The 25,578-nt window shown below is 38.5% G+C and overlaps 2 protein-coding genes across 4 annotated transcripts; both read right to left on the bottom strand.

Annotated features, from left to right (window-relative positions):
- Positions 1–1,281: 1,281 nt before the first annotated feature.
- Positions 1,282–20,317, bottom strand: camsap1b (calmodulin regulated spectrin-associated protein 1b). Its single transcript, XM_055161359.1, has 18 exons — positions 19,747–20,317; positions 18,911–19,076; positions 16,079–16,341; positions 14,480–14,641; positions 10,213–10,293; positions 8,672–8,813; positions 8,289–8,428; positions 8,086–8,182; positions 7,884–8,007; positions 7,517–7,602; positions 7,338–7,422; positions 4,913–7,112; positions 4,543–4,679; positions 4,256–4,467; positions 3,969–4,071; positions 3,776–3,888; positions 3,547–3,665; positions 1,282–3,221 (listed from the first exon to the last, which is right to left on the bottom strand). Exons 2-18 carry the CDS (start codon positions 19,074–19,076, stop codon positions 2,925–2,927), a joined length of 4,527 nt encoding a protein of 1,508 aa, XP_055017334.1. The 5' UTR covers positions 19,747–20,317; the 3' UTR covers positions 1,282–2,924.
- ubac1 (UBA domain containing 1) lies at positions 18,974–25,327 on the bottom strand. 3 transcript variants are annotated; one of them, XM_055161360.1, is made up of 11 exons: positions 24,896–25,327; positions 24,313–24,433; positions 24,158–24,231; positions 23,977–24,084; positions 23,768–23,870; positions 23,412–23,520; positions 23,071–23,335; positions 22,656–22,742; positions 22,382–22,520; positions 22,149–22,296; positions 18,974–19,076 (listed from the first exon to the last, which is right to left on the bottom strand). In XM_055161360.1, the coding sequence occupies exons 1-10, from the start codon at positions 25,031–25,033 to the stop codon at positions 22,181–22,183; spliced, it is 1,260 nt and encodes a 419-aa protein (XP_055017335.1). In that variant the 5' UTR covers positions 25,034–25,327; the 3' UTR covers positions 18,974–19,076; positions 22,149–22,180. The 3 variants fall into 3 exon arrangements, with proteins under 3 accessions (XP_055017335.1, XP_020774598.2, XP_055017336.1); XM_020918939.2 differs by lacking the exon at positions 18,974–19,076 and having other exon boundaries at positions 20,446–22,296; XM_055161361.1 differs by lacking the exon at positions 18,974–19,076 and having other exon boundaries at positions 20,446–22,296; positions 23,768–23,864.
- Between the last annotated feature and the right edge of the window lie 251 nt (positions 25,328–25,578).

Raw genomic sequence — 25,578 nt, 5'->3', positions numbered from 1 at the left:
GTGAGTTTGTTTTGGTCTAAATCAAGACTTTCTAGCCTGAAAAAAGAACTGAATGCTTTTTCATCAATTCCTGTGATTCCTGCTCCCCTGAAAATGACAGAAGTGATGGATGCCAGGTTGTTATGGTGAAACACAGTGGAGTTAATTTCCCCGATGTCCTGTACCATAAACCACAAGGTGGATCCACCCGATGGAAATGCTGAAATCAGATAGGTGAAATAGTAAAGTAGGTAAAATTTAAATGTATTTTCATTGCTCATTTCATTATTTATTAATTAAATAAAGTGAAGAATGTCCATTCTATTTTTTTATTATTTAAATAAGTACTTAAGACATTGATTAAATGTGTTGACTTAGCTTTTGTTGTAATAAAACACAATGAAAAATAACACACTGAATTTCTGCAGTCAGTTTTACCTGTAATTAATGTTTTGTGTTCACCATCCTAGTTTAGGAGGCTATTAGTTTTAATTGCAGATACACTGAAGTTGCCCAGGTTAAAATAAATTTTAGGCTTGTTCATTCCAAGGCAATTCCGTGTTAGATCTGATTTAGTTGTTGCTAGGAATAAAATGTGCAAGTAATGCTTTTTCTGAGAGTCTTACCCACAGATTTAGTTGTTGCTTAAAGAGGAACTAGTAAAATATCCAGTCTTTAACAAACAGCACTAAAATAACGATTAATTAAATTGTATCTCATTTTATCATAACAATAACTATCTAAACACACTTACTTGTAGGTATAGTGTTGCAAACGAGTGTACCTCTTCCAAGTTTACAGCAGTCACTCTGATGGAACCATTTCAAAAGCAAAATCAGAAGAAATATACCTTAAAAGATAAGAATGTCAAACACAGTGTTCAAAACTGGCTTTTGATCTGTGAAGAATATGAGCAAATATTCACCTTTCATTGTGGATATCAAGATTATTGACCCAGTGCCTGATGTTTGTGCAAGATGAACAAATGACTTTAAGCTGCTAGTTTTCTAGTCACCTGAACTGTTGCTATGGTAGATGTTAATTTGGGATAGTCAAACAGGCGCTAGCGTTAAAGCATTGCAGCCGATGTTCCAGTTGGTCGGTGAAGTGAGAGACAGAGGCATTATGGGAGGTCTGGAGATGTTTTGACAACAAGGACTGCTCGAGTGTGTCATGCTAAATCATGCTAAAGTCAAACTGGTCTGTGATAGAATAAAAATAAATTACAGTGAACTACATGCATTATGCAAAAAATCATTACAAAAAGGTGCTTGAAAAACAACAGCCCAAACCATGAGAAAATAAAAATGAAAATGTGACTTTATTCACTTATTTATTCAGTGCCTTCATTAAAAATAAATAGATGGCATGGGATCAAAGTTAAAATAAACAGGGATGCAAAGTACTTTAGTGTAACAAAATGGTGACCAATGCCAATACAATCTTTAGTGAACATAAAAAAATACACCACATTTAAAGTCCTAGCACCTCGCCAAAACAAATGCAGCAAATGAGACATCAAGTCATGTGTAGTTTTTTTGGACACAGCAGTAGTTATCACATCCATTTCAGCTTTTAGTGAACGGTCCCCCCCACACCACAGTAGTTTAAATTAGCAGTGTTCTCTACATTTCATGCCCATTTTCGATCCCCAGCAAACACAAAATAAAGTGCTCGTGCAACACTTCTGGTTGTTCTCGAGGCCAACGATCGGTGTGGAAGAAAAAGCACTTAAATACATACAATTTTAAAAGTCAAGAGAGAGACCATGTGGCAGCGTTAACACCTTAGGAGGAATGTTCTTTAATGTTGAACTGTACCGCAGCCCCTCCCTGCCATCCCACACAGAAAACCTTTTGTGAATATATCAAATACTTAGATTGACCCGGCATGAGCACGGCTAGTGTAGTGTTTATGGGACTGGCTGAAACACGCAAGAGGAGGGATACATTGCATGACACAAGCTTTCGACATGTGTTGAGTGCACTTTTTTTTACAGGACAATTCAAGTGCCCAGTGACAATAACAAAAACACAAACTCTAAACATCAGAGAAATCTCTTATGGGGTAAACACATAACATTGCTTTACCGTGTTTCAATAATCCATTAAAAACCTAAAAACAAAACAAAACAAAAAAACAACATTTTGTACCCAAGCCTATCATTAACCTTTCTTGGACAATTTTGATAATAAAAGAATGTTTAATCAAATAAAAGCAATAAATTGATCGTCCTTGAACTTTTTTCTATTCACATATCCAGTGCTATACGATCAGCATCTAAATTTAAAAAGCCATTGAATAAATAGACAATAGTACCACGATGCGTGAAAGGCCAACAAATGTAAAAAGAGACAGAGGAGCTCCAGCAACAAAAACGTTCAGAGCAGTAGATGACCCCAAGAGGCAGAACAAGGCAATGCCAGCCTTATTAGACATGTGATGGTCCACAGAGGAAAAGACCGTAGTTGAGGGATAGCCGTGTGGTCCCACTATCCTAAAGGGTTTCAAAGTACAGTCCCTTGGTTTAGTTCAACGTACATGAGGGTACAGAGCTCCTGCAGTGCCTCATCTTTGTTCAAAGGCATCTTCATGAGGAGGAATATTTCAGAGCTGCAGCTGAGCCCCCCCAGCTAACAGAGCTGACAAGCAATGTCCACCACACTGAAAATGAAACCAATACCACATGCTTGACTTGTTTTTTTCCTAAAAAACATATCCCAAAGAAGCAGTGATGAACTGCCATTCCTTTTAGTGTTATTTGCAAGCACCAGCTTGACACTTCCCCTTTTAGTTGTATGTTCACTAACAAATGACCATGAGGCAGTGACCCCGGCTGCGGACCATCAAAGCATAATATGAGCTGGACAGAAGGCATCAGAGCAGAATATTCAGGAAACAAACAGATGAAGATTTGATGATTGTGGCTTAGATAGAACCTCCCGTTATTTTGAACCTTTCTTTGGCACAGCACTTCTTTTGGGCTGCCACAAATGGTTGTGGATAGTGAGAGCGTCCACACTCACAGACACAGTCTTGGCAGGGATGACTGTAAACTGTTTGCGGTCCGAGCTGTACTTGTACAGCTTGTCAATCATCTTTTTGCTTATGCTCTTGGGCCCTGTGCCAGTCAGCTTATGGATCTCCTCAGTGTCAGGGAAGTAAGAGTAGAGTGCCCGGAACTGGCATCCTCCATCTCGAAATAGGATCATCAAGTGGTTTGACTCACACTTCTCCAACTCCTGTGACCAGTAACAAAAGAAAACATTATAATACAAAATACCCACTAAAATATTAAACAAATATTCGTCTGACAATTTGAATAATGTCTTCTTTCTTGTAAAGTAAAAACTCATACTTTTTTTTTCCCTTTTTCCTTCCTTTTTTTAAAAAATAAAATAAAGAAGAGAACCTTTTTAAAAAGCTGAATAAGAAAGTTTTTAAAAGCTGATTGAAAATAAAATTAATCTCATGATTAATCACCATAATAATGTCTGAATATCGTCACTGTGAAAGTCAAAAAATAAGACTAATTTCTATCAATATTGTCCATCCCTTCCTACTGACCTCAAGAATCTGGTTCTTCTGAGGTTCATTGACTTTGCCTGCTAAACAACAGTGAGAAATGGCATTGTGGATGATGGGCTTGTTTGACTTGGCACTGGGCTCCTTAAAAAGCTTAGGACCTACAACACAAGGAAAAACCTTCATGATTATCTATGATGAGATACATATTATAAATTCCACAGCAGTGGGTAAAGTGGTATTTGTAAAGAGATTAAATCTGGGGACATACCAGTGTACTCGGCCATGGATGTGATTGAAGATGCAGTGGAGCCATTATCCCAGTCTCTTTCTGCAGTTCGACTGTGATTTCGACTTCCTGGAAACGACTCCACGGAGTCGCACCTGGACACAAAGATTTGATGAGAACAAATCCAATGTCAAAGCATCTAAATAATCTGTGAACCACATCTCAATAAACTCACCGCTGTGAACCAGCCCCTCCCGAGTTCACACTGTCAGCCTCATTTGTTGCAGCAGAGGCCAAAGACAGACTGGAGCCTGACTGGGCATTACTCAGGTTGTCAGCTAAGAAAGAAAATACAACCAAAATTATTGAGGCTTTTACACTGAGATGTGATAAATCAAATGGACAGTAGTTACTCATATCTAGCCATAAAAGTGAATTTAACATTATGTTATGAACATAATGTAAACAAAGGTTTTTTAATATTTCTAACATCAGTCCAGTTCACTAGAATGAATGTCATACCTGTGGAAGAGCACTTGGAGAAATGATCACTGGACTCCTCTCTGAGAACAGTCTTGCCTCTGTGCTTCTGTTTGGGTTTTGGTGTCTTGGGCTTCACAAGGCCCTGCTCCTCAAACATCTCCTGCTGTTTCCTGCGGAGATACTCCTGCTTTATCAATTCACGTCGATTCTTCTCATCCTCCTTACGTTGACGCTCCTCCTCTGCTTTCCGTCTGGTAGAAAAATCAAACAAATGAATACTTTGGCAAGTGGGAAGAAAGAATACAAAAAAAATTTGAAATGTTTACCGGGCCTCATCCCTTTTCAGCTCTGATTCTGCTTCCAGCTGTTGTTTGCGGAGTCGTGCCTCCTCTGCTTTCTTCTGCTGTTTTAGTAAGAAAGCTGCTCGCTTTTTGGCCAGCTCATCTTCTGCCTTTTGTTCATCCTAAACAGTATTTGTAAAATGTTCACTTTAAAACACAGTAACTAAAAGGCAGAATACAGAGAATACTCTTATAAACCTTTTTTGTAACTTGCATGATTTTTTTTGTTATCCATAGCATGTTTTGTTTAAGTTAGACTTTCAAGGATTCTTTCATTTCAGGAAAAATTTCAATTCACATTTAAAGTTCAAGTTTAAGTTAATTTTTAAATTCAAGTGAAATGTAGTGATTTTACCTTGAAGAAGAAGCCCAGGACCGACTTCTGCTCTCCATCTGTGGTGGTCTTCTCTGCCCCCTCCTCCTCCTCCTCCTCCGGGTCCTTCAGGTCGGACAGATCGACCTCGATGAGAGGGGCTTTGCTGCGCTGGGCCTCCTCAGAGGGGATATTCTCCTTCCCGGAGCCGTCAGAGGAGTTGAGCTCGGACTCCCTCAGGGTGCTGGACAGGCAGTCAAAGGACACTTCAGGAGCACTGACCGTACTCAGATCCACTCTGGTGGGGATGCGCATGTTGGCCTCATCGTGAAGTCTAAAGGAAGAGTTTCGACTATGACTGGAGACTGGCCTGTCGATTGTCTCTGTGGTGATGCGAGGGCTGGGGGACTCTGGCGTTTCAGTTCTGGGGGACCTGCCCCCTGTCGGCTGCTTACAGTGACCTGTGGTCTCTGCACCATGAAGCTTAGCAGAACGGCTTTGTTCCTTGGCCATCTTTAGCTCAGAGGGTTTGGACCGGGTTCGGCCTGAGCTCAGTTTAGGGGGCTTCCGAGTGGGAGCTGTGCTGTGGTGCTCCACATAGTGAAAGCTGGCCCCGGCTTTGTGGTCACTGCTCTTGTCTGTGGGGATGGGCACTGGAGCGGCTCCCTGTGGAGACTGTACATTCTGCTTCATTAACACCTCCTGCTGCATAGACAGCTGCATCATCTGCTGCTGGATGCTGCTGATGGCGTCATTCAGAAGCTCAATGGAACGACTGCACTCATTCAGGTCCAACTCTTCCTCCAGATAGAAACTCCCATTGTTCGTTTTCCTCTCTGCATCTAAGGCACTCACTGGAGCATCTTCTACCTTCTCTCCTCTCAACCCATCCACACACATGTCGTCTTTACTGATACTTTCCTTCTGACCATTGAGCTCATCTTTGGAGAGGTCTGCTTTAAGTGGGTTGGGCAATGTGTCACTCTTCCCTGCTCCTTTCTTCACAATATGGAGGAATGCTGCTTTGCCCAATTTCTGTCTCTGCCGTGCCGACAATACTTCCATTTTCTTCTTCTGATGTTCAATAGCACGTCTCTTTTCTTCCAGCTGCATACGGAGCTGCACCATCTCAGAGGCTAGGATATTTGCCCCATTGCCATCAGCTGTTCGAGCGCATCCTCCCAGCGGCGATGAGGGGCTCTGGTCCCTTTTCATTCTCCATGAGGACCCCAGGGGGCCGCTGCACTCTGACCCATCTGGAGTGGTTCTCTGGGAGCTGGAGGCACTTGAGCGCAGGTCATGGTTGCTGCCAAAACGTTGCTGCTGGGCTTTTCTCTCAGCAAAAGAGGTCATGCGAACACTGCTACTGGCCATACTGCTCGTCTGGGAGTGAGCGCTGAGACAGGGACTGGAGCGGCCACTGCCACCATAGTCTTTATCCTCGTGCTCCTTTACATTCATGTCCTCCTGAAGTTTGGCTGATTCTTCTTCCTCATTAAATGTTTTTCTTGGCCACCTGTGATCCTTCGTAGTTGCAGCTTCATCCAAATCTTCTTCCTCTTCAAGATCTTCCAGATCTGCCTCCAAGCCAGGGGCTTCCTCAGAGCCTGAATGCAAGAAGAAACCTCCCGAGGGTTCCCCAGAGGAGTGATCTACACTAGGGGGTGGAGCAGGCTTACATTTGGCCTGAGGTGTGCGAGAAGGCTCCTCTTTTTCTGGACCAGGGGGAGTAAAACTTTGATTTAGAATGCTGGATGCTTTTCTACAAACCGCTGAAGAGGACCCATCTCCACGCCGAGACCCCCTACCAGACGGCCCTTCACCGCTCTCCTCCTCCTTGTTCAAACACACAGACTTCTCCTTAGGTGTTTTGAGGACTGCTGGCATCAGAGGTTCTAAGTAAAATCCTTCAGTTGTGGGTTTAGATTCAGAACATGATTGACCTGCTAATGCAGATGCCTGTGCTCCTTCCAGACGTTTAACGGGAGAATCAGTCCTAATAATAAGAGTCTCCTCCTCGTGGTCAGTGTTGGGCATAGCACCATGACCATTCACTCGCCTCAGTGCTGCTTGTGAGTTCTGAAGCAGAGCAGTTTGGTGTTTGGGAGTGACACTGATCACATTTGACGCCAGGCTGTCCTTACTTATAGAGCGGGCCAGACTGACACTGTCTCCAGAAGTTCTGTCTGCATCACTGTCTGTGGCCGAATGAAGCAAGTACGGACTAAGCGTCGACAAAGGCCTGAATAAGAAGATACAAAAATTTAAAAGGGGGTACAATACATTTTACTTTTCATGTAACCTAAATTAATGATATTTGAGGAAATGGAAATTTTTACATGTAATCAATGTGATTTTAAGCCCTTTCAGAAAGACTACTCAAATCATTCCAATAACTTACATGTTAACAGGGTTTTATGTGTCATGCAAACAAACGAACAAAAAGGTTTAATACAAGTAGAAGTACCTCTGCCTCTTGTCAGACCAGCCTGTGATAGAACTACGACCTTGTCCATCCATGTGGGTGAAGGAGTTGGACCTATTTCTAAGACCTGAAATATGAATGTTTAGGGTGAATTTACTTCTCTTACCAATGTGACAAACATGGTATGGATCAGGTCAAAGTCATTTATAAGTTTTACATACCAGCGCCATCTTCTCCTTGCTGCTTTTGTTGCCTCTGCCGTAGAGGTAAGAGTGGATGGGAAGGACTGAAGGATGGGCTTCCTTTACTGGAAGTAAAAAACAAAAAATGTTGACATTTCCATGTCAAGAACACATATGCAATAAACAAAATAAACAGTGACAGTGTATTCTGAAACAGGAACAAATAGGACACTGATACAGAATACAGAGAAGATGAGGGCACAGAGGCAAAAATGGAAATGATTCAGCATGGCCTATGGCATTTTGTAGTCATCCAGGCTAATGCAAGTGGTTAGTTGTAGTCGAATGAAGATGAAAGTGAGGAAAAACTTACAGGGAATCAGAGTCTTCAGGGTGCAGGAAGTACCTGTTACAGACTTCAGGACAGCTTTGGTTTTCTGACACCGTGGGGCTGGACAGAAAGCTTCTCTTGGTGGCATTAGAAATGGGCACTGAAGGACGGACTCCCTTGGGCTGAGAAATTGTTCGTGCTGAAAAACAAACAAACAAAAAAACATTAGTTTTTAAAAGATTTAAACTTTTGGATTTCCAGAATGTATGACACTTACCATCTTTTACCTCCTGTAGATCTCTGGGTTGGACAAACTCTGGCTTGACCGTTTCAAACCACCAGAATAGTTCAGCGATGAACACCATGACATTGTGCTGAATGAAGAAACGGAACACCAAATTACTTTTACCACAAGCAGACAGTTGTATGTCGTAGTATGTAAAACATTTTCCAGTTTCATCAAATTTAAAGAGAAGTCACCTTAAGTACAAGAGGAGAGTAGAGCATGTCTTCTGTGGTCAGATAAAAGCTTTTGTTGAGATATTCATTGGCAAACTCTTTGAGTAGCTGAATGTTGTAGAGACTATCAGCAATAGAGGTCACTTCCTTCAGGCAAATGTCTAAACAAAAAGACAGCATGGTTCACACCAGGACACTACTCATGACCTAACAGTTATAAATGACTCAGTGACCAGACCTGGCGGTCAAACATGTGCAACTAATAAATAGAACAGAACACAGTGATAGTGAATTTGTTTTGTGATGATGTTTCATGGGTAAACATCAAAACATCAAAATCTTTAGTAATAGCAAAGATTACATTAGCAGCACAGCAGTGTCTGCATTATCACAGTACATTATACCTTCAATCTTCATCACATCTGGGCAGTAGTAGTGAACTACAGCAAGAAGAGCAGCTCCATCACAAACATCTCTCATTAGGTCCTCCACTGCTGGAAAAAAGGGCACCTGTCGACCAGAGCCATGTTCCCGACGATACCTCACCTAACCACCAGGGGGAGAGCAGGAGGCTTGAATCAGTGCAAACACAACATGGCATCAGCTCACACTGTTATGCTACTGTTTTCCGGACATGAGATTTTCCCCTAAATGTGAACAACAATGATGCCAACTTCTATGAATAGAATAACAGGGTCACACTAAATCACATTTAAGGGGAGTAGTACTTAATTTTGTAGATGGTGATTATGTAAGAACAACAATGATCAGGCTTCATATGTTTTTAGTGGAGAGAAGTAAAATCTAATTATCTCTGACATGGGAGCTGGGTTACTGAATGAAATGTGAATCACCCCTGTCCCATTAGCTCAATGTGATCAAAGAAACACGTTCCGTTATGGTTTAAATTGTCCTGTAGATCTGAACACAAAGTAATTTGCATATTGCACTTTCAGATTACACATTATTACACGATCATGGAAATGAGAGGTACATAAATAAAAGCATTTGTTAAATACCAACAGCTATAAATCTGTCAGTCAAAAGTGTGTACAACCAATGAAAGTAACTAAATCTTACACTACAACTATGCAAAAGAGACTTCTATGGTCACACAGTAATATCCTGCTCTACTAGGCATTGTACCGCGTCTATGAGCTCCTCTGGCTTCAGCATGCAGTCGGCCAGCTCGTGCATAACATCAGGCTGACACAGAGAAAAGACACTGTCAGAGCCAATTGTTGGAACAGTGTAAAGAAATGAAGAGAGGAGAAAGGGAAGAAGAAGCTGATCAGTGAAAGGAAGAGGGCCGGGATGGGTCTGCAAAGCAAAACAGAGGAGCAGCAATGGATTTCCTATCATCTTATAGCCGGGCAAGCACAGTACAGTTCACACACGCACACTGAATCCACATGGCCTACTTAAGCTTGAAATGAGATAGCACGTTTTGGTGATCTTAAAGAAAACCTTTGAACATTTGACAAAAGTGACAATAACCTTACACCTGTGTGAAGTTTTGCCAAGAGGAAAAGAAATCAACCTGAATGAGCCATGGTGGAGAGTGTGCGCACATTTACACAGAAGTAATATGCGTGCAAAGGGGAAACGAGAAACAATATAAGGGTTGGGGGCCGACATCAAACTTACAGGGACTAGCTTCCAATACCATTTGGAGGGAGACTATCCAGTTTGCAGGGATAAGAAAAAGGAACGCGGGAAGACAGATGAGGAAGAGGAGGAGAAATATTAATAGGTCAGAGGTCACAGGCAAAGGACCGATCCAATCCCAGTGACTCTTGTGGCAAGTTTTTGGATCAGACATAAAAGACGACCACATAAATACATGAAGTAACTTGTTTTTATGACACACACTACACACTGCACACTAGTCCTCTTCTAATAAAGTGCGTGTAGAAACTGTGACAGAGGTTTGAAGATCTATTACCTTTTGGTGACTGGGCGACTCCAGTGGGTGGTGCTTTACTTTATGCTCCCTTTCTGAGATTTCCCTCATCTTTGTGTTCACCTGGAGAAGACACAGTGGTTACTGTACATTTACAGTCGTTAAAATCATCTGATCATCAGGTAACTGGAATAATCACATAACTAGGCCTGTCAACACTAACAAGTTTTGAAGTTTGATATATTGCTTAAGTAAATATAGATGATAAATAATATTGAAACTAATGAATGCCACGGACACAAAAATGATTTAAACCACCAAAACTATTCTAAATGTACAATATTGTGGAAAAAAATAAAAAATAAAATAACTTGAAGATGTACTAATGTTAAATAAAAATAATCTGTAATGAGTCATAGAAATAATTAAATAAAAAATAACAACAAATTTCACAGTAGGGCAAAGAAAACATAAAATCTCTCTCTCTCTCTCTCTATATATATATATATATATTTTTTTTTAGGGGTGTCAAATTATCGCGTTAATTGCGATTAATTAATTACAGTCATATTTAGCGTGTTATGTTTTTTAATCGCGTTAATCTCATTTTTACTCTCCAACTTTACTGTTTCTGTATGCGAGTTGCTTTATTATAAAATCTGTTTTTATGTTTATGTTGTCCCAACAACACACACACACACAAAAAAACACATTTATACATTTTTTTATTTCGGTAATTCCACTCATTGCCGGAAACCCACACAAAACACGTGCAGTAAGAGCGATGCACGTTGGCGACGTCAGTCGCACAATGGACGAGCTCAAAGAGCCAGTAGAACAGAGTCAACAGTGCACAGTTAAACGTATTCGTGTCTTGGAAATTATTCTCCAGACGTGAAATATAAAAGAAAACAAATATAAAATCGCCTACATCTTAAATGTCACTGGTGAAAACAACTTGCATAGGCTCATGATGTCTGCACTACTGTCCTATAGTGACCTGCCACATGAGGGGACACGCAAACACACACAAACACACACCTTCATCATCGTCATTAACCTGAGAAAGCGCGGACCACGTTTCCTTCCGTAGTTACTGCGCGGACACCGCTGACCTCCTGTGCGCCGCGTACATTTTCTCGCGTACGCTGCGTAAACCGTGCTTCCTCCTGTGCGCCTCTAAACCAGAACTAACACCAAGACTAAAACCGGGACTAACCCAGTCAGGACTAAACCAGGACTAAACCAGGACTAAACCCAGGTCTAAACCCAGGACTAAACCAGAACTAAAACCAGAACTAAAACCAGGTCTAAACCAGAACTAAACCAGGACTAAACCAGAACTAAAACCAGGTCTAAACCAGGACTAAACCAGAACTAAAATCAGGTTTAAACCAGGTCTAAACCAGGACTAACACCAGGACTAAAACCAGAACTAACCCATTCCAGGACTAAACTAGGACTAAAGTAGGACTAAAGCAGGTCTAAACCAGGACTAAAACCAGTGATCTCATATATAAAGCATTTCTCTATCAATAATATTTTTAATATGGTTAAGGAAAGACTGGACTTTTTATTGTCTTTAAGTAGACAAAAGTTATTATGTTTAGATTTCCTAGTCTTGGGCTCAACAGCCAATTTGAAGAGAACAAACAACAACGACATTTGCAGGATGCGGTTGCTACATTCATGTAGTTTTAAAAAGCATGACAATATCAAGTAATCCAAAGTATTCAAATTGCGTTACTCACTTTAAGCAATTAAATGGATTAAGTTACAAACTACATTTTGGTGTATGTAATCTGTAATTTGTAGGGGAATACATTTTAAAAGTCACCTTTCCAACACTGCAGATTAGTAATAGTAATAATAATGATGATACTGTGGAATGTAAGTGACTGCATCTGTTAAAGTTTGTTAAACAATAAATGACTTTATAAAGTCACTTTTTTTGTTCTAGATCAGTCTTTTAATCTGCCACAATAATGTAATAATGAATTTAAATGAAAATACCTCAAATTGAAGGCTTTTCTCAGCAATTTTTAGGTGAGATTAAAAAGAGATTAATTAGATGAATTAATTACATATCATAATTAATTAATCTCTAAATTTTTTTTAATCGCATGACAGCACAAATATATATACACACATATACATATTAGAGCCCGACCGATATGGATTTTGCTGTGGCTGATATGAAACCGATATAATGGGAGTTGGAGCTGCCGATAGCCGATATAATCACCGATATATTTAGTGATGTAAAAATTCACTGTAAATGTTGAATTGTTTAAAAAACTTAGGTTTGGCTCTGGTGGATTTTAAATTGGGTTTATTTAGGCAACATTTATTGTTATTCTGCCTCTTTACATCATATTTACAGACAGTAGGTTGGCTTAATGGCATTTTTGCATCACATTCTAGACACTAGTGATGGTATTCCAGTTCTTTTTAGAGAACCGGCTCTTTTGGCTCGGCTCACTAAAAGCTGCTGGTTCTTTTGGCTCCCAAGCAGCTCTTCAGATTGTTTTGTTGCAAGCAGGTCTAAAGCAGGACTGAATCAGGACTGAACCAGGTCTAAACCAGGACTGAAAAAGGACTAAACTGGGACTTATTTATTTTATGATAAACTACAGCCAAATATGCTCGTTTTTTGTTTTTGTTTTTATCCTATGTACACGCAAATTTCTCAAAGTTTCGTTTTCAGCCGCTGCCGCTGTCAAACTACCACGAGTCTGCACGCGGCGTGAAGAGAAAAAAAGTGAGAGAAAGAGAAAACACGTATCCTAATAAGGACCAGGCTCCCGTCGTTCGCTTCAAAGAGACGGCTCTAAGAGTCATTTCGTTCGCGACGGACCCATAACTACTAAAGAAACTAGCGCTATTAGCCTTTAGCCGTAAATACGTGTGCGCCGCGGTAATTAATTATATGCGCAAATGTCATAATTCACACGTCTATTCACAGCTCATTTACATTATCAGTGCAGGTCCAGTAACAAATATACAACCTTTACAATAGGCCAATAGGAAACAGCCTGTTTATGTGCGAGAGCTACAGCAGCTAACCCATAACAAATGATCAAAACTAGCGTCAAAGTCGACATATTTCCAACACTCACCGCTCATACAGGCTCCTCCTCACATCACAAGTCTGCACTAATAAATGTTCTTTTAATTCAGACTCAAACCGATTGTTCATAAAAAGAATATAATCTCAGTGTTTGGATTATATATATATATATATATATATATATATATATATATATATATATATATATATATATATATATATATATATATATATATATATATATATATATATATATATATATATATATATATATATATATATATATATATATATATATATATATATATATATATATATATATATATATATATATATATATATATATATATAAAATAAAGTTTTCATTTTGGATCCTACTCTGTCCAATTTCCAAATGTGTTTAATCCTCAATACTAATATAAGTTGCACTGTACTGCTGAATACAACATGATGATCCTATTTCCAGAGAGGAATAGTTTTACAGTGATTCATAGAGATATTATGGCATCATGACCCTCACTGCCTCGAGCATTCACATCACTGAAATCTGAGTGAAACTTGAACTCTGAGTGCTCTGTGGCTTGTCTTCTCAATAAAAACACAGCAATAAGAAAAACAGAAATAGCTAGAAATGTAGGATCACTCTGCAGTATTCTTAGTAGGGCTGTTCAATTAGTCAAATTTGAATAGAAATTGAGATTCCATAATTTATAATCATCAGTAAAATCTAGTCAGTATCGTTTATGTTCATGATGACATTAATATAAAAACATTTTTTTTTAATAGTTTTTAGTAAGACAAAATAAAATTGTGATTGACCAATATGTGAAAAACGCCCAATACATTTTTGTCGACCCCGGTTGTTAACATTAAAAGCAACAATTCATATTTTGCATCTGATATTATTAACATTCCCTGAGGGCGTGACGCTAACTGAAAGCACTGCACTGTTACTCAATTTAGACTTAATCTGAGCTTTATTTTAACACAGTCTGACCAGAAAGATCTTACTTGGTTGAAACTACAAAAGGTGATCTTAAGCAAGTCTCTCACATGTAAATTTACATTCACAAGCTAGTTAGCAGTTTTTGGTGAAAAGCCATTTTCTAAACAGAACCATGAATGCTTGCATTGATCAAAGGCTCCTGAAAAAGTGTTTATTACATCCATTTTGTATTTTTTTCTTATCATGGTGAAGTATCAATATTTATAGAATTTAAGTATTATTTACATAAATACCTTATTAATCCAAAAAACCATGGCATCCTCCAGATCAAATGGCAGCTCTTTGGAGGCACTGAAGGTAGAAAAGCGTTTAACAGAAGCCACAACTTTCTCAATGCTGATCATCTCCACTGTGTAGGCCATCATAAGAGCATCTATCATGGGCATGTGGGCACTCTGTAGAGACAAAAATAATTATTTAATATGTTTTTCTAAAAGGTATTGGGGTATTGTGGGGGAACTTGACTCAAGGATATCGCATATCTGCTGTTTTATTGAAGTTTAAATGTCTCACATAATGCACAACTGCAAATAATAACCTAATCTAAATCGTGCCCAGTGTTACATGCAACTACTTTGTCCAAAAAGATTGAAGTGTAATGTGATTAAGCCTGTTAATCACTGAGCAGGGATAACAACTAAAAGAGAGCATTATGCCATTGTAGTGCAACTAAAATGATAGGTACAAAAAAACTCTAATCAAAGTGTTACATTGTGGGTTTTTTACAACAGGAAAGATAAAAACAAATCAGCACCAGTACCCTTCAAATGGGCTCAATGATTTCTAACCCATTCACATAACATTTAGCGGCTCAATAGGTAAAGACTAATGGCATAATAGGAAGTATTGGACATTTTGTATTTATCAATGTACAATATATTTTCATGTGCTACCAAGAAAAGCACATGTTAAACCATCTGTATATATGGGGGGTTCCGAGGGTCTACCAGACTCATGACACTGACACTACACTGTAGTCCGTTCTCTCTCTCTCCCTCCCTCCCTCCCTCCCTCTCCCTCTGGTTCATGTATGGCCAGCATGGACTATTCTGCCAGACCTCAAAACAGGAAAGCGGATGCACATGCCCACATACTCAATACAGACCAGCACGAAAAGCTGGTTTCCATGGTAACAGGAAAGAGAAGAAAGATGGCTGAATGCATGTCCGCTCGTTGACTTTATATTCAATCCATCCCGTGTGAAGAACTGTTTTTGAAATGGTGAGACACAAGATCCCAGTGCAAAAGATTACAGGCCTTTGTCCAACACAATGCTGACTGAGCACTGTTGATTCAGGTGACATCCTAAAGGGTCCAAGTTCAACATCTTGGCAGAGAAAACATTCAGTCTTTTACTTTTGTATGATTGCAACAAAAAGGTCATATTGGCGATCTCACATGCTCAAACATGAAGAACAGGAAATTTATTGGATGCATGAATAGGTATGATTAAAGAACACATCCGATTCCACAGGAAACAATTCATTTCTGAAAAAATTTACTTCGTATTCAATATTTACAACTTAGTTTATTGCAATCAATATAATGCCTTGAAATGATGCATGTTTGAGCAAAATAAATACATCTACAGAGACAATTTATGATTTCAAATTGTGTTAACTACATGCCCTTAGTGGCCTGAACTTTAATAATCTCTTCCCATCTTATTCCCATGTTTGAATTAATGACAATTCTACTAGTAGTAATGAATACAAGTGCAAAATTAAGATGGTGAGATAATGTCTCACAATAAGACTTTATTTAAGAATGATCCAAACACTGTGATCTTTGGGTCTGTAATGGTAGTGCACATAGCCCTACTGACCACTTACCATTTTGATGGGCATACAGGCCAGGTCTCCCTCTGTCACGGGTGTGTCGTCGCTCTCCACCACATAAATGCCTTTTCTGGACAGAGCCTGGATGACGGACATGTGGGACTGGAGGGAGGCGGCCTGCTCTGTCTCCAGGATGAGGGAGCAGACTCTGCAGTAGAGCTCACAGGAAAGTAACAGGCGAATGACCGGAGGTTTGATGTGCTCCTGTTCGTACTGGTCTGTGTAAAAAGGGTCCCTCAGATCTTCAGGTATATGGTCTGCAATGACAAATATTCATATAAGATAATGATTTTCTGATATTTCTGATTAGTGCATTTGTAGTTAATAGTACTTTGTTATTTCAATCTAATTATTCAAATCAACTTGTAATACACATCCAGCAGTATATGAGAGTGGAGATAAACTGTTTGATGTTTATAGCAATGCATTATAAAGACTAAAATTGAGCAAGTTTTTTTTATTTTTTTTTAGTTTCCAGACATGGACATAGGACATGTAACTGTAGCCTTTATAATAATATGAACTATATAATAATCTCTAAAATCCAAACTGGGGCTATATATGGGGATATATATTCTTTTCCCTTTCAAGCAGTTAAACATTTCCAAGTCATGGCTTCTTCGCTCAGAAGATGATTGCGAAACTGAGCCATGCAGAGCTGAAGTTTCAGTGAGAGCAGGCCTCTCAGGTGACATGGTGGGCTTTGTTAACACCACTTCAACATCACGGCTACAGAAACTACATGAAACACTGACCTAACCACAATGGGATGTGTCCAAAATTTTTTTTTCTAAATTTAGTTACTTAAGTCACTATCACAACACTATTACAAAAAGCACTTTTACAGATATGATTTGATTTGCAAGAATGACCTATCAAAATAAGACTTTGTCAGAGCTCCAGAACTGCATAAACATGTGTGCAATTATTTGCTTTGTTAAAGCATGAGTAGGGAGTGCTTGGAATCTGCTTTGAATGACAGAATAAAAGGACAGACTCTGCAGAAAAACAGGAATCTATACAAGGTTGTGCCAAACCAACAACCTGCGACTTTACTAATCGCCTGAAACTGCACAGGTGGGAAAGCAACAGTGTGCTACAGTACATTGTAGATTGTGGCCACTGGCCACAACCTAATAATAAATAAACTGTTAGGCCTGGATATATTGAAAGATCACTGATAAAATTATGCAACATTCACATCTGCAGGCACTTACATATGTTAGCATAAGCTCATAAGCTCAAGTATATCAATGTTGCTAACAACATTTTAACACAATATGGCAAGAATACTAGAGTCACAGTTGTCTGGAGACCGGCATCTGCACAGGGGAGCAGAAATGTGAGAGACAGAATGAAAACAGGTCTGGCTAAGCACATCTTTACATGTGACTTAACTCTGAATACAGTAACATCCTGTGGCAGGTGCCCCCTATGCCCTCCTGGTCGCTACCAACAGACAGACATCTACATGCTCTGAACACACTTTGAGTCGGAGGTCGATGTAAGAGAGTGACATTCAAGTGCATTGTGCAAAGTCGATAACAATGTGGACAGCAGTAGCAGCGACGTTAGTAACAGGTGCCAGCCCATGTGCACTACGGCAGCGCCTCTGTGCTCAGACCAGGAGCAGCTGTGGCACTTGGAAAAGGCAGAGAGAAAGTGTGTGTATATAAAAACAGCCATGCATCATATCATGAATGGTGAGATACAGTTCATTAGTAGAAGCCAGCACCCATATCACAGCTGCACGTGTCATGACCGTGCCAATATCAACCCTGTTTTGAAGTGGTAAGGCAAGTAAGATCAATGCAGAACATCTGAGCCAAACACTGAGCCACAAATGTGCATTAAAAATTCTCATGGGAGAAGACTAATTGCTCCTGGACCTGTGCATAAACTCCCTTAAAAAACTATGTTATTGTTAGCAATTCAACAAATCCAAACCATTAGCAAGTTTTGTTTTGACAAAGTTCCACTACATCATTATTATTCATAATGATTATTGTTTAAAAAAAAGACAGATGCCAATAATTCTTGACAAGTAGTAAAACTATTCAACAAAGGTATGGTGTGCTTTCATTTTAACCTTTTAAAATGTTTGTTACTTAAATTCCAATGTGCCTAACAATTATCTACTTTGAATACATCAGTGGCTTTACAAAATCTGTGTAATGCCCACAGAATAGAAAAGAAAGCTTCAATAAGCTTAGAATGAATAGTGGATATTACAACAGAGCTTTTGGGCCATGACTATGATAAATGTTTATATGTATAAACTCCAAAATAGTATCTGTAATAAGTGGTTTATCAATCATTTCTGAACTAAAAAGCTACAGAAAAGATGTAATGATAATGTTTAAAACATAAGTGAAGGGTACGTCTCTCTTTTAATGACTAAAGAGAAATTACAGGGACTACTCTTAAATACTGTATCTCTGAGGTTTATCCAACTGAAGGGTATGCTACATGCATAAAAATTAAGAAATGTGTGTAGTAAAGATCCATAACATATACAAAGAAATGTATGCAATAATTCTAATATGACAGGTGAGGCCTCGGGCATGGTCCTTGATAGAGTTACTTCCAATTTGCAAATTTCCCATCCCTCTGTAACATGCAAGTAATTGAGTGAGTAAATTTGTAACAGCAGGGCACAGTCTGAAGCACAAATGTATAATAAAAAGTATAATTTCTCTAGTGCATGGCTTTTCACACATTGGTGCCTGAGGAGGTTCCACCAAAGTCTGGAGCAGACATTCAAGCAGAGCAAACATAAAGACATAACTTGACCAAAGGTGGTAATTTCTGAAATTAATTACTCACCAATGCCATAAGCCTTGGCAAACAGCCACCTCAAATTGGCTGCTATTTTAGCTCTGGCAGAGTCATACATCTCCAAAGGTACAATTTCCATTACACCTTCTGCACTTCCAGGCAAATCAACTCTTCTCCTGGTATTGTCGCCACCAACAGGCAAATCCATGTCCATCTAGTGAAATGAAAATATTACACATATGTGGATGCAAATTATACATGGCAAAATTCATTAAGCAGATGATCCCTAAACTGAAGGAAAGGTCAGATGTGATATTAAAGGGCTATGGAACAAATAACCTTACTTCTATATTACACATATATCACAGTAGCCACTGCTCTAGAAAATTAGGTAAAAATGTTATATCTGAAACTACAGAACGAAACTAAAGAACGTCTGTAATGACAATTCAGTCTAATTATGTACAGACTATTCAAGACAACAGTGCATCTAAGAGTCACTGAAAGACCTTGCATGGACGCTCCATTGTGACATATCAATAACAGAGAATCAAAATAAGAACTTAATAAGCCCATTCTGCAATAGGTTCTATTTTATCTGGTGTCCACTTGACTTGTATTATGGCCCAACGGATGCACCTCCTTATCGCTGGATTTCTGGTTAACTTAGCATGACTACATTAGATTATCATATTGTTTTATTAACCGTTGAGTAATTGTAATTAAAATGTAGTTTGCCTAGCGTATGCAAAGAAGGCGTGTGCCAGCGTACTCAAATACAAAACAGCTAATTTGGCTAACTGTTAGCCGCTAGTGTGTTGTGCCCAGGAGCAGCACTGCATCCATCTGCTCCATGGATGACGTTAGCCGACAGAACACATTACCTTGAAATGTGTTGGGGATTTCCAAGTCGCCTTAGAAAGTCAGAGATGAAAACGGCTATCCACAGACTTTATAATATCCTGCTATGAAAAATATCCAGCGGCAACAGTAACGCATCATAGCAAGCTAATAATGTTAGCAAGGAGCCGAGTGGTCTCCTCCCAGCAACAAGAGCCAATCCTGGGCCTGTGTTACCGCCTCTCAGGTTAAATAAATGCCGAATAGCTCAGAAATGGTTATACATTAAATTAACAAAGGTTTGAAATAGTGTATTCCTGTTAAATCGCTATCTTTCTACATGGCCCATCATCACACATTGCAACGAATGGCGTTTATAGGGAGGTCCATGGACTGCAGCTAGACCCAGCAAAGTGTCCGCGCGCACCCTCCAATGAAACGCAATTACCATAACACTTCACAGACTGGTTTATTGCGCTTGCGCGATTCTCTTCCAGATTAATGTTTGTATGACGTAAATATGAATTAACTGTATTTCACTCATATTAAGTTGGGAATTAAACTGTGACGAAAATATGCTTCATAAGGCATAATTTGCTTTGAGTTGAGTGAGTTACATATGTAGAGAATATTGGAGAATGAGGACCTCTACTGGTACGTTACATCCATTGACTGTAGTTACATTAGGTTTGGTCTTATTTATTGTTACTTAAGCAATAAATAAATAAATAAAAGAAATAATCCCCACTGCAAACCTTTTAATGTGCGAGTGAATCAGTTACCAGTACTTAAAACACTGTTATTGCATAGTTTTTTGTTCTGTACATTTCTGCATCAAGAGATGTAGGGGAAAATTACTTCAGAGATCAAAATGACTGGAATGAGACTTAAGTTGATTTTCATCAAGAACAGGCACTCTCTACATACAGGTTTCTAGATTTATGCATGGTAAAGCTCATTGACTACTCTTTTATACCACTCTAACAGTCACAAAATAAATTTAGTATAATAAACAAATTTAAGGACATTTTCACATTCATTAATTTTTATACCAATACCGTTCATTTTTACTTTGATTAGATTTGCATTAGTATTTTTCCTCCTTATTTCCCTTCTACATGTACCAGCCTAAAAGGAAATATGCAGTTATACAGAGTGATTAAAGCAATTTTAACATCAAACTTTACGGGGGTGAGCAAAGTTTGCAAAACAATCTACCCCACTCTCCCTGAGCAGAAAAACAATGAAAAACTCAAAAGCATCACACACAAACCTTCATATTGTTCTGAATTCAGAAAAGCGATTGTTCTGGAGATTTTGACTCAAAGGCTTAAACAGTGTATGTAAATCCACTACCTATGGCAGTTCACACAACTCTGACACAAAGATATATTATATTACTTGATAGGTAACACAAATTCTTTATATATTGCACAGAGAAGAAAAAAGTTCTATCCAAAGTAAAGGCAAGTTTAACAGTGATATATGATTTGGTTTGACAGCATAGTGTTCTTCTGACTAAAACATGTAACCAAAAGATTGGAAACAATTTAATTATTTTATATCATGCTGATCTCCTTTTACACAAGTATATAATTACTCATTCCAAGTTAAAGGCAAACACCTTTTGATTAGGCTCAGATTCAATGAACATCTCAAACTGTAGCATTTGAGGCAAAAGCCAAATCTCTTCCTCAAAACTGTAGTAAGTGATGTTATACATGTTATACATGTGGACAAGTGCTCAGAAAGGACAACATCATGTTATGACATTCAAAAGTACACCAACAAGAAACACACAGGCCAAGTATAGTTTTTTTTGTAAAAACACTAAGACACAGTATAGAGTACGGATTTCCTCTAAAAGGCAAGAAACGTTAAATAAATATTTTAAAATAAGCTAAAGGACATTGTGAGCATAAAGTGAGAGGTGGCTCATTACAGTACCTCAGAGAATGCCTCTCACAGTCAACTGCAGAAAGAGGTATTGTGTAAAACTTTGAACTTAAAAAGCACAGCGCTAGGACCTCTGTCTACTTTCACTAGAATAAGACAGAACAAGCAAAGAAACAAACACCCTTGAAAAATCTCACATTCACACTAATAAAACATAATAGCTTAACAAGACAAATTGTATTTGATATTTAAATATTGCAAAAGGATAACATACAAAAAGAGTTTTGAAGTGTAAACATTAATAGGATGTTTGATGTCAATTTACCACAGAAATTATATAATAAACCATGTTTGGTTGAACTATAAATTGTTCTTATTAAATATAAAAAAGACACACTTCCTTTTTAAATAATGTCATTATAATTTCATGTATCTTTACATTTTCTTTGAACTGTATGTATATGTATTATAAATAGTATTATGTGTAACATATTTGATACTATTACTTCTTGACTAGAACTTTGCCCAACATCAAAACACACTCACTCACACTTTCAGGCTGCCACAGTCACACGGCTACAGCTATGTGCGGTTCAGCGTCTGGAAGATTCTGGAGATTTGGAGCATGACAGGGCCAGTTTCTGGGTCATTCATCCACTGGGTGCTGTTCAGAGGATTCTCTAACATGTCCTCAAACGCTGCACAGACACAGAAGGACATTTTTTTTCATTAATCACCACAATTACAATTTAAAACTAAAGTGTAAAGCACAAATTACAATACCTAACAATGTTTTAGGATTTGTAAGGCCCAGTTGCACAACTGGATTCTCTAAAATGGCTTGAAACAATGGGCTGTTGGTATCAATGCCTTTGTCCAGGTCTTCAGGGGATGGCTTCCTATCTCCCAGCAACCACTCACACTAGAAGATACAGCATTACTAAATTAATTTGTCTAAAACATAACTACATTTACCCATATGTATGAAATCACACTGAACTCTCTTATTTATGTTATTCATAGTATTATTACATGTGGTAGTGTCTACAATACTTACTGCAGCATCCTGCTGGTTGTTATTAACCCTTAACGCATCGATAACTTCCTTCTCATCAAAACCCATCTCCATCAGTGCAATAACAGCCTATGAAAAGTGGAACAGAGCAAAGGCAATACAGATTAATAATAGACAGTCAATGTATAGTAGAATTTGCAGTTAATAAATGTTACTGTCAGACAAACCGCTTACCGTTATATCCTGTAGCCTTTATTAAATTATGCATAAATTGTATTTGGCCACTAGATTTCTACATATCTGACAGAAACTGGATTATTTACAATTTAAGATCTTGATGGGGACTGCATTTAATAAAATACTAATAAAAAAAGGTTTGATGTAAATGCATAACAGCATCTTCAGTTTTTGCATAACGTGTATGTATTGCAAGCCTCACATGAAAAAAGTCACTCACTCTAGAGTCAGGTCGGAATTCTCTTTTCCTTCTGATCCTCTTAAAGATCTCTGTGAGTTCATCCTGACGGCTGCTTTCTTCTGTACTTGATTGGCTAGAAAGACTACGCAGAAAATTGGAGGCGGAGGCTGAGGCTGAAGACCCTGCGGAGGCAGCAGCGGTAGCCCCCGCTGCAGCAGAAGAATCTTGACCAGGAAGAGGTGTGTCTACAGTAGGGTCATCTACATGTTCAATCAGCCACTCCATGGCTTGGGTCACAGACATGCTACAAAAATATAAAGATGTCATAAAAGTGACCTGAAAAAAGGTTCACATATACAAACCACAAACTCAAAACATACTGATTCAATCGGAGGGCTTTGATGGCTCTACTCTCTGCGAACCCCATCTCTGTGAGCTGCTGAAGAGCCATTTCATCAACTCGATCCTCCTCATCTTCATCCAACATTGCTAAAATATGTCATCAGCATAACATAGTTTAATGTTAAAGTAGGTCAACAACTTATAATATAATAAAAAACATGTGTGACTCAAGCATACATGCACGAAGGGGATGAGTTATGGTTTTCCCCTCAAAAGTAAACCTTTACTAGTAAACAATTAGCCAATGCATGGTTAAGGATTATAACACATGTGCAATATTTGGCTGTTTTATCCTATATGTATAAGAGGGTTCATAAATCAATTAAAATTTTACCATTGGCTTTTTTAAAGAGTTCAACAGCATCCGGATTCAGGGCAAGAAGTTTTTGAGCTACTTCAATAAGAGAAACCAAGATTTTTCGAAGTTCTGTCTGAAACTGGTACACAAAGCCATTAAGAGAAAAAAACATAACATATCTGCATAAACATAAAAAGATTTTAAATTATACAATATATAAGAAAAGCCAACAAACTTAAACCTACATCTCTGATATTATGCTGAGTGACTGTGCGATCAGTGTGGTGTGTTGACAGACTGGCTGTAGCTTTTTGGATTGCATCTTTATCAGGAGCCTTATTATCTTGTTTTTTCTGAAAATGTACAAATAAATATAAACACAAAACACATTCCTTGATATTTAGTTTTTACATTTAACATATTTACCTTTTCTTCTGCACTAACATCTGCCATCTTTGGAGCAGTCGGTGGTGGTCTCTTCTTAATAAGCAGTAAAATGTCTTCAAAATAAAAGTGTTAACAGTAAACCAGACAAGTCTATGTAAAAAAAAAAACAAAAAAAAAAACAAACCCTTACATACCTTTATCTTTTAGATTTTCATCAGCGACAGTTTTGGTGTCAGTTAGAACTCTTTCTGTAGCAGCATGGATCAGTTTATGATGAGTAAGAGTTTTGGGGTCCTCTAGGCTGCCATGTACATACTAAAATAGCAGGTAAAATAGATTAAAAAAATAAATTCCATATTCCATACATTATAATTAAATATTTAATAAAATATGAGTATGGACATAAGAAGAAACATGCATATGCTAATGTTTTTGGAATCATTTACATGATAGTGCCAGTTCCACATTAACAAACAATCAGACTATTACATTATAGTCCACAGCCTATTCCAAAGAAGGAGAGGTGAGGTACGTGCAATAATGGACAATGTGTCATAGCGTTTGGGAAGGTCTGGGGAGTGGAAAGGGGGAAGAGTATGATTATAGATGTCTCGCTTATAAGGTCCATCCAACCTCCTAAATTATAAATAGCAAAGTCTACCCAGTTACTATAAATACTGGCCTGACATTGACACTGACAGTTTACACAAACTAACCCCGTAGGTATAGGAGGGAGAGAAGTTGGGAAAGCGCAATTGGAAAACAACATAAACATACATGTTTCAAGCACTTCTCCTTTAACTTCTCAATAGTGGTATCTTCTGTGACCTCTTCTAACCATTCTGTGCCGTCCATAGTGCAGATGTGTATTTTCAACACCTTCCCAGCAAAAATCTTTTCTTCTTGCACAAACATTGTTGTAGTCTTTAAGGCTACTTCGAGTACCAGTGACGTTAGCTTGAAGCAGTTTCTATGTGCTAGTTAGCGAGCTAGGGTTAGCACATAACGAATTCCTATCATGTACATCCACCAATAACGTAGAAAACAAGACCGATTAGTTGAATGTCATCATCGTCTTCATCCGACAATATCTCTGTAATGTCTACACCCTTCTGAATGTGCTGATGAGCCGATACTCTCTCTCAGGGAACCATCGGACAGTCAGGCAGACAGCAAATATCCTATTTTTACCCTGGTACTGGCGTTGCATGAACTCTGAACTACAACAGTACTCGCCATGCATCATGGGAACTGTAGTTACCGTAAAGCAGGGGCCTCGAAGCACATTTACTACTAACAAAATGAAAATAAGCGGTGATCTAGCTGAATATCTTTATAACAGTTGTATGTGCAACTATGGGACTTGACTATGGTCAAGTTGATCATAGGACCAGGACAATTTGACTATTTGGTTTCGTTTGGAATAAATATTTTGCATAATTGCTTGTCAGCAGAATTAT

Source organism: Boleophthalmus pectinirostris, unplaced genomic scaffold (assembly GCF_026225935.1).
Source record: "Boleophthalmus pectinirostris isolate CB_2022bp ecotype Guang Dong unplaced genomic scaffold, ASM2622593v1 HiC_scaffold_4, whole genome shotgun sequence".
NCBI classification, from domain to species: domain Eukaryota; kingdom Metazoa; phylum Chordata; class Actinopteri; order Gobiiformes; family Gobiidae; genus Boleophthalmus; species Boleophthalmus pectinirostris.
This window is presented reverse-complemented; position numbering and strand designations above follow the sequence as displayed.